At 39.7% G+C, this 15,119-nt stretch overlaps 2 protein-coding genes across 2 annotated transcripts in view; one reads left to right on the forward strand and one right to left on the reverse strand.

Annotated features, from left to right (window-relative positions):
- LOC117510137 (cell cycle checkpoint protein RAD17-like) overlaps positions 1-5,798 on the reverse strand; it is a 91,364-nt gene extending 85,566 nt beyond the window's left edge. The window contains exons 1-2 of the mRNA XM_034169750.1: positions 5,530-5,798; positions 970-1,051 (exon numbers count right to left, since the gene is read on the reverse strand). Coding sequence (XP_034025641.1) covers positions 970-1,011 — 42 coding nt within the window. The 5' untranslated portion in view covers positions 1,012-1,051; positions 5,530-5,798. The remainder of the gene's footprint in view (positions 1-969; positions 1,052-5,529) is intronic.
- An 899-nt stretch (positions 5,799-6,697) lies between these two features.
- The window catches only part of ak6 (adenylate kinase 6), a 39,015-nt gene continuing 30,593 nt past the window's right edge, over positions 6,698-15,119 (forward strand). The window contains exon 1 of the mRNA XM_034169751.1: positions 6,698-6,929. Coding sequence (XP_034025642.1) covers positions 6,893-6,929 — 37 coding nt within the window. The 5' untranslated portion in view covers positions 6,698-6,892. The remainder of the gene's footprint in view (positions 6,930-15,119) is intronic.

The following is a 15,119-nucleotide window of genomic DNA, read 5'->3' on the forward strand; positions in this document are numbered from 1 at the left end:
ATATATAATGCTCTTAGTGTCTCTGCAGATCTTTTCCCAGCTCTATTACATTTCATCTATTTAGTGCTTGGAGTTTTACGACCTTACACTCCCTGCTTCTTAGGAGGCATATCGACAGTCTGCATGCTTTACACAGCAGGTACTTTTTAACTCAAAAAACACACACCTTAACTCGCATGCAGTGTGCACTGGCCCGTACGGGTTCTAATTAAAATCCACCCTCACCAGCCGCTACTACATAATCAGTAAAGTGTGATGCTGATACCTGACCTGAATACCAGGTGAACTGTGAAAATAAGGACTCCAGTGAGTGGGTCGTGATCTAATATATAATGCTGACCGTGTGTGTGTGTGTTCGCACACGTGCACTTTCATCTTAAGGGCCCCAGTGACCATACCAAGTTTTGGTGTCGATTGTGTTTGGCAGTTCACCCCAAACAGAAAATGTGCCACATACATACACTGCCTTTTATATATATAGAAGATATCAAAATAGAAGAAAATACCAAATATCTCCCCTCAAAGACATGAGTCCAGAATGATTTACCTTCAAGCAAATCTTTATACGGTGTGCTACCTTTGTGTTACGTTTCACTGAAATCCTCCAATCGCTTTTGGAGAAGTTGTACGCAAAAGACTCATCAACCATCAACAGGGTGATTCCTATACATGGAGGTTATAATAAGTCAGAACTGGTGGGTCATAATTTTTCTTCCTTTCCACTTCAGTGCATCACACAGTAATCAACACATATGTGATTTGAGAGGGAGGAAGGGAAGCTGTGTGTATATTTCAGCAATAAATAAATAAATAACTAAAGAAAGCAACAGGACCATCTTCAAAACTGTAGTAGTTAGTCATCTTCAAAGCTTGGTGACACAGGTTAGAGTCTTGGAGCACCATGTTTGAGTCTGGACAAACTAATGTTTAATGTGCTTCTGCTCAATCAGTGGACAGGTGCGAACTCACTGTGCCTGAAGAAGCTTTGCCTCCCACAGGAAGCCTCTTCATCTTCAGTTGAGGGCCTTCACATCGAGAGCAACAGCTCAAACTGAAACACAACACACAACAAAATCCACACTTAATGTTTGTAACACACTATTGATTAAAGTATGCTCACACAACCAATCTGGGACTTCATGTCCTCAAACAAGACCCACAAATCCACCACAGGGCAGCAGGGATAGAAACTAACAATGTTTTATTGACATCAATGCTATTATTGATTCTGCTTATCTATGTGGTTCTTTATTGATTTCATTATCGAATATTGATGAGTTTTCTGTGAGGAAAAATGCAGTGATTGCAAACTTTATTACGTCCTCGAAGGACGTAATAAAATCATCTGCGTTTATTTGTCTATCTGTCTGACTGTTAGCAGGATTACGCCAAAACTACGGGATGGACTTTGACGAAATTTTCGCCACAGAAGAACCCATTAAATTTTAGAGGTGATCCACATCTGGATTCGGATTCTGGATCAAGTTTCACTTTATATAGGCTTTGAAGGACTACTGTTAGCAGGGTTACGTCAAAATTACTGTACAGGGATTTTGATGAAATTTTCAACACAGATGCATATTAGGCCATTAAGTTGGTTCCACTCCTCCAGCCAAGGCAAAGGAGTTGGTATGGGGTTATTTGGTCATGTGACTTTTAGTATTCTGACATTTTGCTGATTGGCTGAGACACGCCGCTCTCTGATTGGCTGCAGCCTTTGTTTACAACATAAGTTGGTTCCACTCCTCCACAGAGACTGTGGTACCAGTGCTATTCGGTTTGTTTTTCACATTTACAGCGGTTTCGCCAATGCCAGTCACAGAGCGTGACGTGATAGCCAATAGCGGCCGACGTATCAGATGGACCAATCACAGCCATGTTTTCAAAAACACTCTACCAGTCTCTTTGCACTAGAGACTGTTGTACCAGTGCTAATTACACCATGGAAGAATCTATGAAGGTTTGGAGGTGATCTGGATCCGGATCCTGATTCTGGATGAAGATTGACTTTATATAGGCTTTGAAGGATTACTTTAAAACTGCTTCACATTCTCACCAAATTTTCACCACAGATAGAGTTTAAGGCATTGAAGACTCCATTGAATTTTGGAGGTGATCCAGATCCGGATTCTGGATCAATATTTACTTTATATAAGCTTTGAAAGATTTCTTCAAAACTACTTCATGGAAGACCACTGAATTTTGGAGGTAATCCAGATTAGCAGACATAAGAAATCTGACTGCTCTTGTTTTTCATGTTAACATTTTTAATTAGCGTATATACTGCTAAAAAAAAAAAATTAAAGGAACAGTTTGTAATCAGAGTATTGCATCAAGTCAATTCAACTTCTGGGTTATTGATCTAGTCAGTTAAGTAGCAGGGGGGGTTGTTTATCAGTTCCAGCTGCCTTGGTGTTCCATTAAACAAACAGCAGGTGCACGAGAGGGGCAACAATGAGATAACACCCAAATCAGGAATGGTTTTACAGGTGGAGTCACCTGACATTTTTTTCCCTCCTCATCTTTTATGATGTATTTATACTAGTTTTGCATTTTGCCAGGGTCAGTATCACTACTGACAGCATGTTGCGGTACCTGTTCAACTCCTCAGAATGACACATCAATACATGCCATTGCCAAAAGATTTTCTGTGTCCCAGTACAGTCTCGAGAGTATTGAGGACATTCCAGGAGACAGGAAGTTATGCTAGGAGAACTGGACAGGGCTGCAGAAGGTCCTTAAGCCATCAGCAGGGCCGGTATCTGCTCCTTTGTGCAAGGATCAATCTATCAATCTGTCATTAACCTCTGGATCTGTTCCGAAATGTTTTAAATCTGCAGTGATTAAACCATTACTTAAGAAATCTAATCTTAACCCTAGTGTATTGAAAAATTACAGGCTGATAACAAATCTATCATTGTGCTCCAAAATTTTAGAAAATGTGGTTTCATGGCAGCTCATAGACCATCTTACTGAGAATGATCTTTTTGAGCCACTGCAGTCTGCTTTTAGGAAATATCACTCCACAGAGACAGCGCTCACTAAAGTAGTGAATGATCTTCTGCGAGCAATGGACTCAGACACCACTATGGTTTTGGTGTTGTTAGAGCTCAGTGCTGTGTTTGATACCGTGGCTCATCATATTTTGCTGGATAGGTTGGAGAATCTTTTTGGAAGTGTCCTTGCCTGGTTGACGTCATATCTGTCCAGTCGTTCTCAATGTGTCTTGTATAATAACACTACCTCTAACCTTAGTGACATGAGATTTGGGGTTCCACAGGCATCTGTTTTAGGACCCTTGCTTTTCTCCCTGTATGTAGCACCCCTTGGACGTATACTGCAGAGTTTTGGGATTGCCTTTCATTGTTACACTGATGATACTCAGTTGTACATGCCGATAACTCTGGGAAATCTCACTCCCATAAAATCCCTGGAGGACTGTCTTCTGTCAGTGAGAAGCTGGATGTCTAGTAACTTCCTACTTTTAAACTTTGATAAGACTGAAATGATGGTTCTTGGTCCAGTGAGACATTGGCATCAGTTTGACCAGCTGGCGCTCGGTCTGGGTTCATGTGTCATACATCATACAGACAAAATGAGGAACCTTGGGGTAATTTTTGATCCCACACTGTCTTTTGACCTCCACATCAGGGATGTTACTAGGACTGCTTTTTTCCATCTGCAAAATATAGCGAGGATCCGCCCCATCCTGTCTACGGCCGATGCTGAGACCCTGATTCATGCTTTTGTTTCTTCTAGACTAAATTATTGTAATGTTCTATTTTCAGGGTTACCGCAGTCCAGCATTAGGGGTCTTCAGCTGGTTCAGAACGCTGCCGCCAGACTGTTGACACATAGCAGAAGGTCTGAACATATCACACCCATTTTGGCATCCTTGCACTGGCTCCCTGTCTCTGTAAGAGCAGATTTTAAGGTTTTGTTATTGACTTATAAAGTTGTTCATGGACTGGCGCCATCTTATCTGGCTGATCTGGTGGAACTTTACATGCCAACCCGGGCTTTGTGGTCGCAGGATGCGGGACTTCTCTGTGTTCCCAGGGTGAAGAAGAAGTCAGCAGGTCAAAGAGCCTTTTCTCATCGTGCACCCACCCTGTGGAACAGTCTTCCTGTGACCGTGAGGCAGTTGGAGTCCGTGGACATTTTTAAGTCAAGACTGAAAATCCATTTTTATTCTCGTTCTTATGAATACTTTTTTAAATCTATTTTATTCTTTTACTTCTGATTTTATTTATGTATTTGAATTTTTTTATTAATTTATAATAGTATATATATATATAAAATAGTAAAAATTTATGTTGTTTTGTTTCATGTAAGGTGCCTTGAGATGGCTTTTGCTGCGATTTGGCGCATTATAAGCTAATTAAATTAAATTAAGGAGGAACAAGGTGAGCACTGCCAGAGCCCTACAAAATGACCTCGAGCAGGCCACTGGTGTGAATGACTCTGACTAAACAATCACAAACAGAGTTCATGAGGGTGGCCTGAGGTCTCGACGACCTGTAGTGGACCCTGTGCTCACTGGCCAGAACCATGGAGCTCGATTGCCATTTGTCATAGTACATCAGAATGAGCAGGTCCGCCACTGGTGCCTTGTGCTTTTCACAGATGAGAGCAGCTTTAACCTGAGCACATGTGACAGACATAATTGGGTCTGGAGACGGTGTGGAGAACATTATGCTGCCTGTAATGTCACTCAGCATGACCGGTTTGGAGGTGGGTCAGGCGAAGTGGCCAATCCAAAAGCAAGAATTTGTACTTCCGTCACTGGCCACTCTGTGAAAACTCACTCGAGCTGTATGCTGTTCTACTGAAATCAGCTGGTTTGGCTTTGTCTCTCTAGTTTACTGATAGCTATCATTGCCTGGAATAGTGAGATTTATATACCAAGCTGACGTGAAATGAACCACTGTACAATAAATTGACTTTATTGATGAGTCCCCTTTGAAAAGAGACAGAATTACATGTATCTGTATTGAGTTTAGTGATGTTTTCACTAACAAAACCCGCGCCTAGAGGTTAAAGCAGCTGGATGACCGAAGTCAAGAATATGCTATTAAAATTAATCAAATTGGCAAAGTTTCACATATGGTCTGTAAGTTAATTCCACAATAAGGAGTCATAATATTAGAATTCATGTTTGGTTGTAGTACAACTAGTAACATGAAGAAACAAATCATAAATACTGCTTTGCCTTGTGCAATATAGAGGAATAATTCTAATACTTAAAAAACATTGTTCAGGTAATCAGGAGCAACTAACATTTACTGATTTTTGTGTGTGACTACAATTAAAAAAAAAAAAGAATAATTTCTGTTTCAACATTTGATGTGTTGTTTTTTTCGATATTTTCAATTAAATACAGGGCTTAAATTAATTAAAAATCCACACACTCTGTTCATAGCTACAGTGTCCAAATCGTATTGTAAACCTAATGTGGTAACAAACAGCTAAATCCACATCGAGACAACACAAAAAAATACAACACATGAAGCAGACTGACTCAATTACCTTTAAAAACACACGTCTCTGGGCGCTTCCGTTTCGTCACGACTTTGTTTGGACGTCCAGCGGCTCTCACACACAGTGACGTTATAATTTATGTAATGTTTGTTGATGTTTATAACAAAGTATAAAAGTTCTTGCTCTTGATTTTATTTCTCTTCTTCTTTTTCTTCGTCTTCTTCGTTGTCGTCGTCGTCTTCTTCGTCTGTCGAGTTTATTGGTGGTTTGCAAACCGGCACGGTTCATTACCGCCACCAACTGTATGGGTGTGGAGCATGAATGGAGTCTGACGTATAAATCGAATAGAATAGAATAGCTGTTTATTGTCATTGTACAACTATGCAGACAACGAAATTAGAGAAAGTATCTCCCCTCCAGTACAAGAATAAGCCACTTCTAGAGGAGCAATCTGAGAGTTCCGACGTCCGCCTATCTGGATCTGGATCACCTCGCAACATCAAATTGTTAGCTGTGTCAGTCTGTCTCATGTGGGTTCCATCTCATTCTGAAATTGTGGGCAATGACATAGTGCATCAGCGGACAAAAGTAGCTCTGAAATGAGAAATACAGATCAACATTCCACTTAGTACATCTGAAGTCAAAACAATCATCAAGACAGAAATGAAAAAAGCGCAACAAAAGCTATGGGATACGGAATCTTATTACATAGGAATTACATGGCAACCTGTGGCTGCAGTCGCTCGTGTCGCTCCCGGTGTGAACGCAACATAAGGACTGAGGAAGTACACAGTACAGTCTTTTTGTGGGGGGGGGGTACACAAAGTTGGTGCAAGGAACTGTGGACGACATTGTCAGAATTATTTTTGGACTTGTATTTATTGGATTGTTGATGTCAGACGTGATTTTTTGCTGGAGTGAGGATCGTACTTAAACTCTTTTTCTTTTTTTTCTGGAAGTACACAAAGTCAGTGCAGAGACGCACCAAAATGTAAGCCTTTTCTGTTGTTTATAAATTAATATAATATCAAAAGACAAGGATCTATTTTAGCCGTTATATAAAACAAATAATGAATGTTTTTACATTCTTTCAATGGTACGAAACAGCCAATAAACTCAGAAGAAGAAGAAGAAGAAGGGGGAGAAGGAGAAGAAGAAGAAGAAGAAGAAGTAGAAGTAGTAGTAGTAGTAGAAGTAGAGTGTAGCCCCGCCTCCAAACTCCGTAGGATATGGTTTTAATTTTAGACGCTGGACTTTTATAAAAAGAGCGCAGTAGCAGTTGTTCTTTCTGCTCGTGTTGTTGGCTAACGTTAGTGGAACCCTCTTTTTCGTCACGTTGGCTATTTTCAGGCTTGTTCGTTTGTTGTGGGTAATCTTTTGAGAAGCCGTCAGTGCGCACGTGCTATTAGCTATGAAGCTAAAGAAGCGACCAAACATCTTGCTAACAGGTGCGTAGTTCTGCGTTGTTTGACTTTCGTTGTCATCGCAGGATCATAGAGCACTATCAATCAATCAATCAATTTTATTTATATAGCGCCAAATCACAACAAACAGTTGCCCAAGGCGCTTTATATTGTAAGGCAAGGCCATACAATAATTACGTAAAAACCCCAACGGTCAAAACGACCCCCTGTGAGCAAGTACTTGGCGACAGTGGGAAGGGAAAACAGGAAGAAACCTCCAGCAGAACCAGGCTCAGGGAGGGGCAGTCTTCTGCTGGGACTGTTTGGGGCTGAGGGAGAGAACCAGGAAAAAGACATGCTGTGGAGGGGAGCAGAGATCGATCACTAATGATTAAATGCAGAGTGGTGCATACAGAGCAAAAAGAGAAAGAAACACTGCATCATGGGAACCCCCCAGCAGTCTGTCTATAGCAGCATAACTAAGGGATGGTTCAGGGTCACCTGATCCAGCCCTAACTATAAACTTTAGCAAAAAGGAAAGTTTTAAGCCTAATCTTAAAAGTAGAGAGGGTGTCTGTCTCCCTGATCCGAATTGGGAGCTGGTTCCACAGGAGAGGAGCCTGAAAGCTGAAGGTTCTGCCTCCCATTCTACTCTTACAAACCCTAGGAACTACAAGTAAGCCTTCAGTCTGAGAGCGAAGCGCTCTATTGGGGTGATATGGTACTACGAGGTCCCTAAGATAAGATGGGACCTGATTATTCAAAACCTTATAAGTAAGAAGAAGAATTTTAAATTCTATTCTACAATTAACAGGAAGCCAATGAAGAGAGGCCAATATGGGTGAGATATGCTCTCTCCTTCTAGTCCCCGTTAGTACTCTAGCTGCAGCATTTTGAATTAACTGAAGGCTTTTCAGGGAACTTTTAGGACAACCTGATAATAATGAATTACAATAGTCCAGCCTAGAGGAAATAAATGCATGAATTAGTTTTTCAGCATCACTCTGAGACAAGACCTTTCTAATTTTAGCGATATTGCGTAAATGCTAAAAAGCAGTCCTACATATTTGTTTAATATGCGCTTTGAATGACATATCCTGATCAAAAATGACTCCAAGATTTCTCACAGTATTACTAGAGGTCAGGGTAATGCCATCCAGAGTAAGGATCTGGTTAGACACCATGTTTCTAAGATTTGTAGGGCCAAGTACAATAAAAATGCTTCAATCATGTTGAAAACTGTATCACATTACTTGTCTGATCATAACAATTCCAAAAAGGTATAGTTTGGTCTATCTATGAGGAATGTTCTGGAGTTATGTGGTAAAAATGGTGACAAAGATCAGTTTCAGTTTGTACACGGGTCAAAAGTTAAAGTTGCGGCAGTTTCAGTAAAAAAAAAAAAAAAAGTTGCAAATTATTGATTGCAATAAAAGGATTAATAAATTGAATAGTTTTGTCTTTGTTGAATGTTTGGTCTCCAAAGTAAAGTTCAAACAAGGTCAACATCCATTGGATTCTATGACATGTGACATATGTTACCCTGTAACATGAAAACTAAGCATGACAGATGGTGCGAACTATTCCTTATTAGAACCCTATTAACCCAAATAGTAATTTGCATCATTTTTTACTGAAATTAGAGCAACTTTAAATTTTGACCCCTGTACAAACTGAACTTGACCTTTGTCACCATTTTTCCTGTTTTTACCCCATAACTCCAGAGCATTCTGTCATAGGTAGTCCAAACTATACCTTTTTGGAATCCTTATGATCAGACAAGCAATGTGATATAGTTTTCAACATGATTGGAGCATTTTTAAAGTTTGACCTCTGTGTAATTCTTCATTGACCCTTACCTGGCTACAGCTATCATACATTTTTGTGTAAGCCATGATACACTGAGGCTGGATTGTAAGTGTTGTTTCTTCCCCTTAAGTGGTACCGAAAACCTGCTTGGCCCATGGACTAATTGTAATGACAGCTGAAAGAGGTTTGGATATACTCTCTTGTGGTTGTCCCAGGATCTCAGAGCATCCTGGGACCTGGCAATATTGGCCTTTGCCAGGTACCTCTGCACCTTCTGGATGGCATCAGCTGTGGCACTTTTGGTCTGCTTACCCACTTCGATGTTGAGATGTTGCCAAAGGTCATCGAAAAACAACAACGTGGCATTTCTGTACATGATTTCCAAACAACAATAAACAAATAATGCTGAATAACATGCCTGAAGTGGGTGCAGACGGTCCGGCTGGGGCTCATTCGCGCGTCCAGTTACAGATGCACATTCTGAACGCAGTCTATTGATGGCCTCATTGCACTTGGAGGAACTGCTGAACCCGAGTGATTTAAATCTGGGGTCTAGAAGTGTTGCTTGGGTCAACACTAGGGATGGTTATTGATAAGATTTTATCGATATCGATGCCATTATCGATTCTGCTTATCGATCTGATTCCTTATCGATTCCCTTATTGATACCTCTTGTGAAATATGTACTAAAAGTAGGCTTTACAGGTTTTCTATGTATTTCATTAAGTCTTAAATATGAAATTGGTCACTGTATCCTTGATCTCTGGACATAAATAAAAATAAACAAAATGGTGTTTCACTTAGAAGTTATTAATTCCGACTGGACTCTATCGTTCTAACTTGACTCGGCAGAGAGCTGTGCAGCATTTGGAGCTGTGTGAACAGAACAGAGGACGATTCTCATTTCTTTCTCGCAACAAGACAGGAGTCCCAGTTAGTAATTTTAATCCGCACAAAAGTGACTCACGATTTCACATATTCAGGGATGAAAGTGGTGAAAAACAAAAAAAGCTGAAACCCAAAATTACCCCCCAACACTACCTGCATGAAAATGTTTGAATTCTAGAAGCTCTGAAATGCAATCTGGGACTATTCCAGACAATAAACTGCAGTGAGTGCAGCATCCATTTAGGTGAGAAAAAACCCAACTTTTCTTATTCATATTCATTCCAGTAGTATTCTGCTCTTACTAGGATGCAGCAGTTTTCTAGCTTGGCAGATAGTTCTGGAGGAAATCACTGAAGAAATTAACACATTGAAAATATGGTTTGACTGAAACAAACTGTCATTAAACAAGACAGGGATGAAATGGAGGTGTAAGAGTCACTAGGTGTTCACAGAAAACACTTATTTCTGTATGTATGTATTTATTTATTTATGTATGTTCATTGTTAGTTGGTTTTATATTTTCTGTTGTTTTTTTATTCAGGTTCTTTTTGTCTCTTTCTCTAAAATTGTATATAATCATTAGATTAGTTATTATTACTATTGTTGTGCTTGCTATTATTATTATTATTATTAATATATAAACAAAAATACAAAAAGTAATACATTTGACTCTTTTACGATAACAAATGCTTGATAGCTGCAACTGCTTAATGCTAAGTTTAACATTGAAAATGTCATAGACATGCTAACGTGTTAGCATTGGTCCCGTTTTTAAGTTATAAAATACATCTATCAACTGGTTCAGAAGACCATAACAGGTCAGTTTAACATAAAAAATGTAAATAATATTCTCAGCCATATGCTCTTGAGGGTTTTAGCGGGGGAAAGCGAACGAAAAAAATAATCAACGAAGCAATGATTGAAGCACTGCTTTGATCTGCGAATCACTGCTTCGATTGGTTCAAGGTTCAAAGCAAAGCCGCGCTGCAGAAAAGTTGGTTACAGACCCGCTGCAGGGTCTGTAATCAATGTAGAGAAATTATAATTTTCCTGACAAACACCCCCAAAAACAATGGCCACTCTGAAGGACCGATAAGGGAATCGTTAAGTAAAAAGGTTACTGATGTCGGTGGATGTCGAACCATTTCTTAACGATACCTGAAAGGAACCAGTTCTCGATACCCATCCCTAGTCATTCCATGTCAATTCAACGAGGTCCTCGCGCACTTTGTCTCTGATTTTCTTCAAATTTTAATCAAATATTCCCAGACTATTCAGAACAACAAATCTGAAGTTTGAGGCCTGTAGGCCAAGTAGTTTCTGAGACATGGCCAATTTCGTGTGCATGGGGTCTGCCTTTTTTTTTTTTTTTTAAGTAGACCTGCATTGAAATAAATGTGGTCAGAAAGAAATAGCTGATATGTATTTGTAAGACCCTTGTGAATGTAGTAAAGTAAATCTGCAAGCCCAAATTTGTAATTCAGCGGAGAAATCTTCATTTAAAAATGACAAATTTGCAGCTGTTTGTACATCCGGGTCATTGCAGTGACATCTGGCAGAAGACGGAGCGCTCCCGCCTTCAGTCCGATCCCGCATTGAAATTGATTTTATCTGTTAGTAATGTTACTGTTATACACGTCCTGGTTTCAGCATCCAAAAGTAAGCTGCAATGAAGAGGCAGACATCAACAGCGGGCGACGTTCTTCCCCGAGGCCTCGCTCTCTGCCTCCGCTGCTCTTACTGAAAGTGCATGCTCGGTAAATGCTGAAGCGGGCCACTCACATCGCCCCCGTGTCTGCTTTGCAGCCAGCACCACGTCCCTATCTACCGAATGGAGGTGCAGCCAACTTGGCAAAAGTCCAGAGACTACGCTCGCTGTTTTGATGCGGAGCGGCCGGTGACACCTTTTGCTGCAAGGACAGACTTTCCGTAGTGCCGTTTCGGTAATCAGAGCCGCAGAGCTCCTTGGCATCTGAGAGAGGTTTATATCTTTTTAATGACTTGGATTCTTTGCGGGTCCCGCCTCCGTACCCCGCGACAGTAACACCGGAGGCGAAAGACAGTAGACACCACTCAATCAAACGGGCGTATGAAAAAGTCCCCCAATATAATTTTCAAGCTCAAATAAAAGAAATGTGTACTCACCAAACTTGCTGCAAGACAATGTGAAGTTTTAAAAAAGTAGATCCTTCCGTATAAGACAAGAAAAAGGTGCAGGTGCAAACTGACGTAAATCCACAAATTACAGTTGGCGTGCGCAATGCATGCTGGGATAGGGTCTTTTCCCTGACATCTCGGCAGCGTCCCGGATGTGATGACAGTTTTGCGGAGGGCTAAATTTTAGCTGTAAATTTGTCATTTTTAAATGAAGATTTCTCCGTTGAATGACAGATCTGGGCTTGCAGATTTACTTTACTACATTCAGAAGGATCTTATGTGTAAATATGTCATTTTTTGGTCCAAAGATCTGACTGCATTTATTTCAGTGCAGGTCTACTTTAAGGTAAAAATTATGGCCGTCATTTCTGGAGCCATGTTCAAGGTAGAATATCTCAGCAAATAATGGACTTAGAGGCCTGAAATTTTCTGTGGCAGTTGTCATGGACACCCAGACTTTGACTATAGTCAAACAACAGACATTGACACTCACCTGTGAAGTTTATGTATGCTCAAACTATGGAAAATATAAATAAAGCTCTTCAATCTGATTCCATTTTGAAGATATTGATATCTACTTTGTGTTATAAATATGGCCTTCTTTATGAAACTCCTTCCTGGTTAATTTAAGCATCCAGTTATGGCTAATTTGTGCACTCGCGAATATATTTCTAGTGCTGAAATGACAATTTCATTTTAATTGTGTGCACTCACTGCATTCATATGATTCATGGCACACCCCAGAATGCTTGCACATTGATCTGCCAGGGGGATTCCCCAAGGTTTCCAAATGTGTGTTTTCAGATGTGAGGAAAGTGTTTCCAAAAATGCCAACAATTTGAAGTTGAAGCTGCAGGAGAGACCTTCATCTTATTAAATGTGCTGAAAGTCCAGCTCACCTGTCGTCTCTGCAAACTCACACCTGCTGCTATGCTTCTAAATAAAACAAAGGCTCTTCAAAGAGCAACTATTTTATTATTTCAAAAAACATTTTCCTTAACATCAAATGAAGGAATCAATCATCTTGGTTTTAATTTACAAACATCAAAGATTTTTAAAGATTTTTTTTTAACTTAAAACTATTTTAATTACAAGTTATTTAATGTAAGAAAACACACAAGGATTTTCTTGAATAAACTGTATAAATTAGCAGTTCTGATGTTCCTGACACACCTCTACACTGTTCTGTATTTTGGCCTGATGTCTTGTTTCTTTTGGCTTTAAAGTAAGGCTGTGGTTTTACTTCACACAATTTGGCCCTCAAAATGCAGGCAATAGTGTTTCAGAGCGTTATAAATTTAAAAATCTAGCGGGGGAAGCTGGCCCCGGTTTCCCCTATCCTGCAGCATGAGGCTTGCTGCAAGGAAAACTTGAGCGGCTGTACGAGAACTTTCCCCCGGCGCTCTGTGCACAGCACACTGCAGAAGAACTTTAGTGACTGTACGAGAACTTTTCCCATACGTGCAAAGATCCACACCAGAGAACCTTTGTGCGCTGTTCCATGGAAAATGCATGTCATGAGGAACGGGGAAAAAAACTGCGATGTGAAATGGTGCACAATTTTTATTTTTTTTTTCTTCCCTGCAATAACAAATGATAGTCCGGTAGTGACTTTAATCTGCAGAAAAGTGAGTTACGATTGACATCTTTAAATTGGTTTGACTGAGGTTGATGAAGAAAAAAAAATCATTTCTGTAGGTTGATTTTTGGACCTGCTGTGGGTCCAAAATCAGTAATGATCATCAGAAATGATCATTTTCCCGTTACACGCACTTGGAAACAGCGTAACAGCCACCTGCAGTGTACTTTTTTCATGCAGCAGCGTAAGGGCCCGTTACACTGTTATAATGCTGGTGAGAACCATGACTACACACCATATGGCAAATGTCAGCTCTCCCCAGTTTCTCCATGATCAAAGCCATGCATACATGCACATGGAGTTCACTTGGCTATTAATATAGACTATACAGACTAGCGTGTTTCCTGTGGGGATCCACGGGCTCTAGATTGTGTAGTGTTTATAAAAGAAGTAGTTGACATTTTTCAAGGGTGGTAATAAATTCTGCAAAGTTTCTATGAGTTGGAATGATGTTGAATCCAGAATGTTTGGTTCTTCTTACAGTCTGAGACATGCATCTCAATAGTTTAATGTTGTCCATTTAAACATAAAGCGCCCTATGATTGGAACAGCCTTTCTTCCTCTATCCACTCTTTGTATTTAAAAGTGCCCTTGTACAACACCTTAAAAACATATGTAACTGTTTTTGATTCCGCTTATCCATAACAATTAATTTTATTCATTTTGTATGATAGTAAGTGTTAGAGAGCTTTGTGTGTTTGTGTGTGTGGTGTGATTGGTTGTGGGTGTGTGCGTGTAGACATGTTTCTGTGTAATTGTTTGTAGCTGTATTGTTGCCTCTGTTTGTATATTTTGTTATGCATGTACTGCTGCATCTGTCTTGCCCATTGGATGTTTTTGTTGTTGTTATTATTGAGGACCTCCTTGAAAACGAAATGAGAAATATCAAGGTGTTTAGCCTTTCAAGTTAAATAAGTAAATCAGTGTAGAATACTACTGCAAAACTTTTAAAAATAGCCCTTTTTTGATTAGCTTTCATGTCATTGAACTTAGTGACTCCAGATCAATACATATTAGTATCACTAACTTAGTCAATTAAGAGTCTGAGACACATCTGTTTTTGCTGGATTTTAGCACACCTATTTTATCATTTTTCTTTTTACTGAAAAATCTTGTTCCATGCGACCCACTGACTCCAAACCAGTACAGAATGTTATTACTAACCTCATCAAATAAGACTGCTCTTTTATTGTATTGGCATGACAGCTACAAAGGGGCTATTTTTCAACATTAAAAATGCATATACACTACAATTCCAATTCCATTGAAGTTGGGACGTTGTGTGAAATGTAAATAAAAACAGAATACAATAATTTGCAAATCCTCTCCAACCTATATTAGGTTGAATACACCACAAAGACAAGATATTTAATGTTCAATCTGATAAACTATATTGTTTTTGTGCAAATATTTGCTCATTTATAAATGGATGCCTGCAACACATTTCAAAAAAGTTGGGGCAAAAGACTGGGAAAATTGATGAATGCTCAAAGTACACCTGTTTGGAACATTCCACTGGTGAACAGGTTAATTGGAAACAGGTGAGTGTCATGATTGGGCATAAAAGGAGCATCCCCAAAAGGCTCAGCCATTCACAAGCAAAGATGGGGCGAGGATCACCGCTTTGTAAACAACTGCGTGAAAAAAATCATCCAAAAGTTTAAGAAGAATGTTTCTCAACATTCAGTTGCAAGGAATTTAGGGATTCCATCATCTACAGTCCATAATATAATTGGAAGATT

The sequence above is a fragment of the Thalassophryne amazonica genome, chromosome 5 (genome assembly GCF_902500255.1).
Source record: "Thalassophryne amazonica chromosome 5, fThaAma1.1, whole genome shotgun sequence".
NCBI lineage: Eukaryota > Metazoa > Chordata > Actinopteri > Batrachoidiformes > Batrachoididae > Thalassophryne > Thalassophryne amazonica.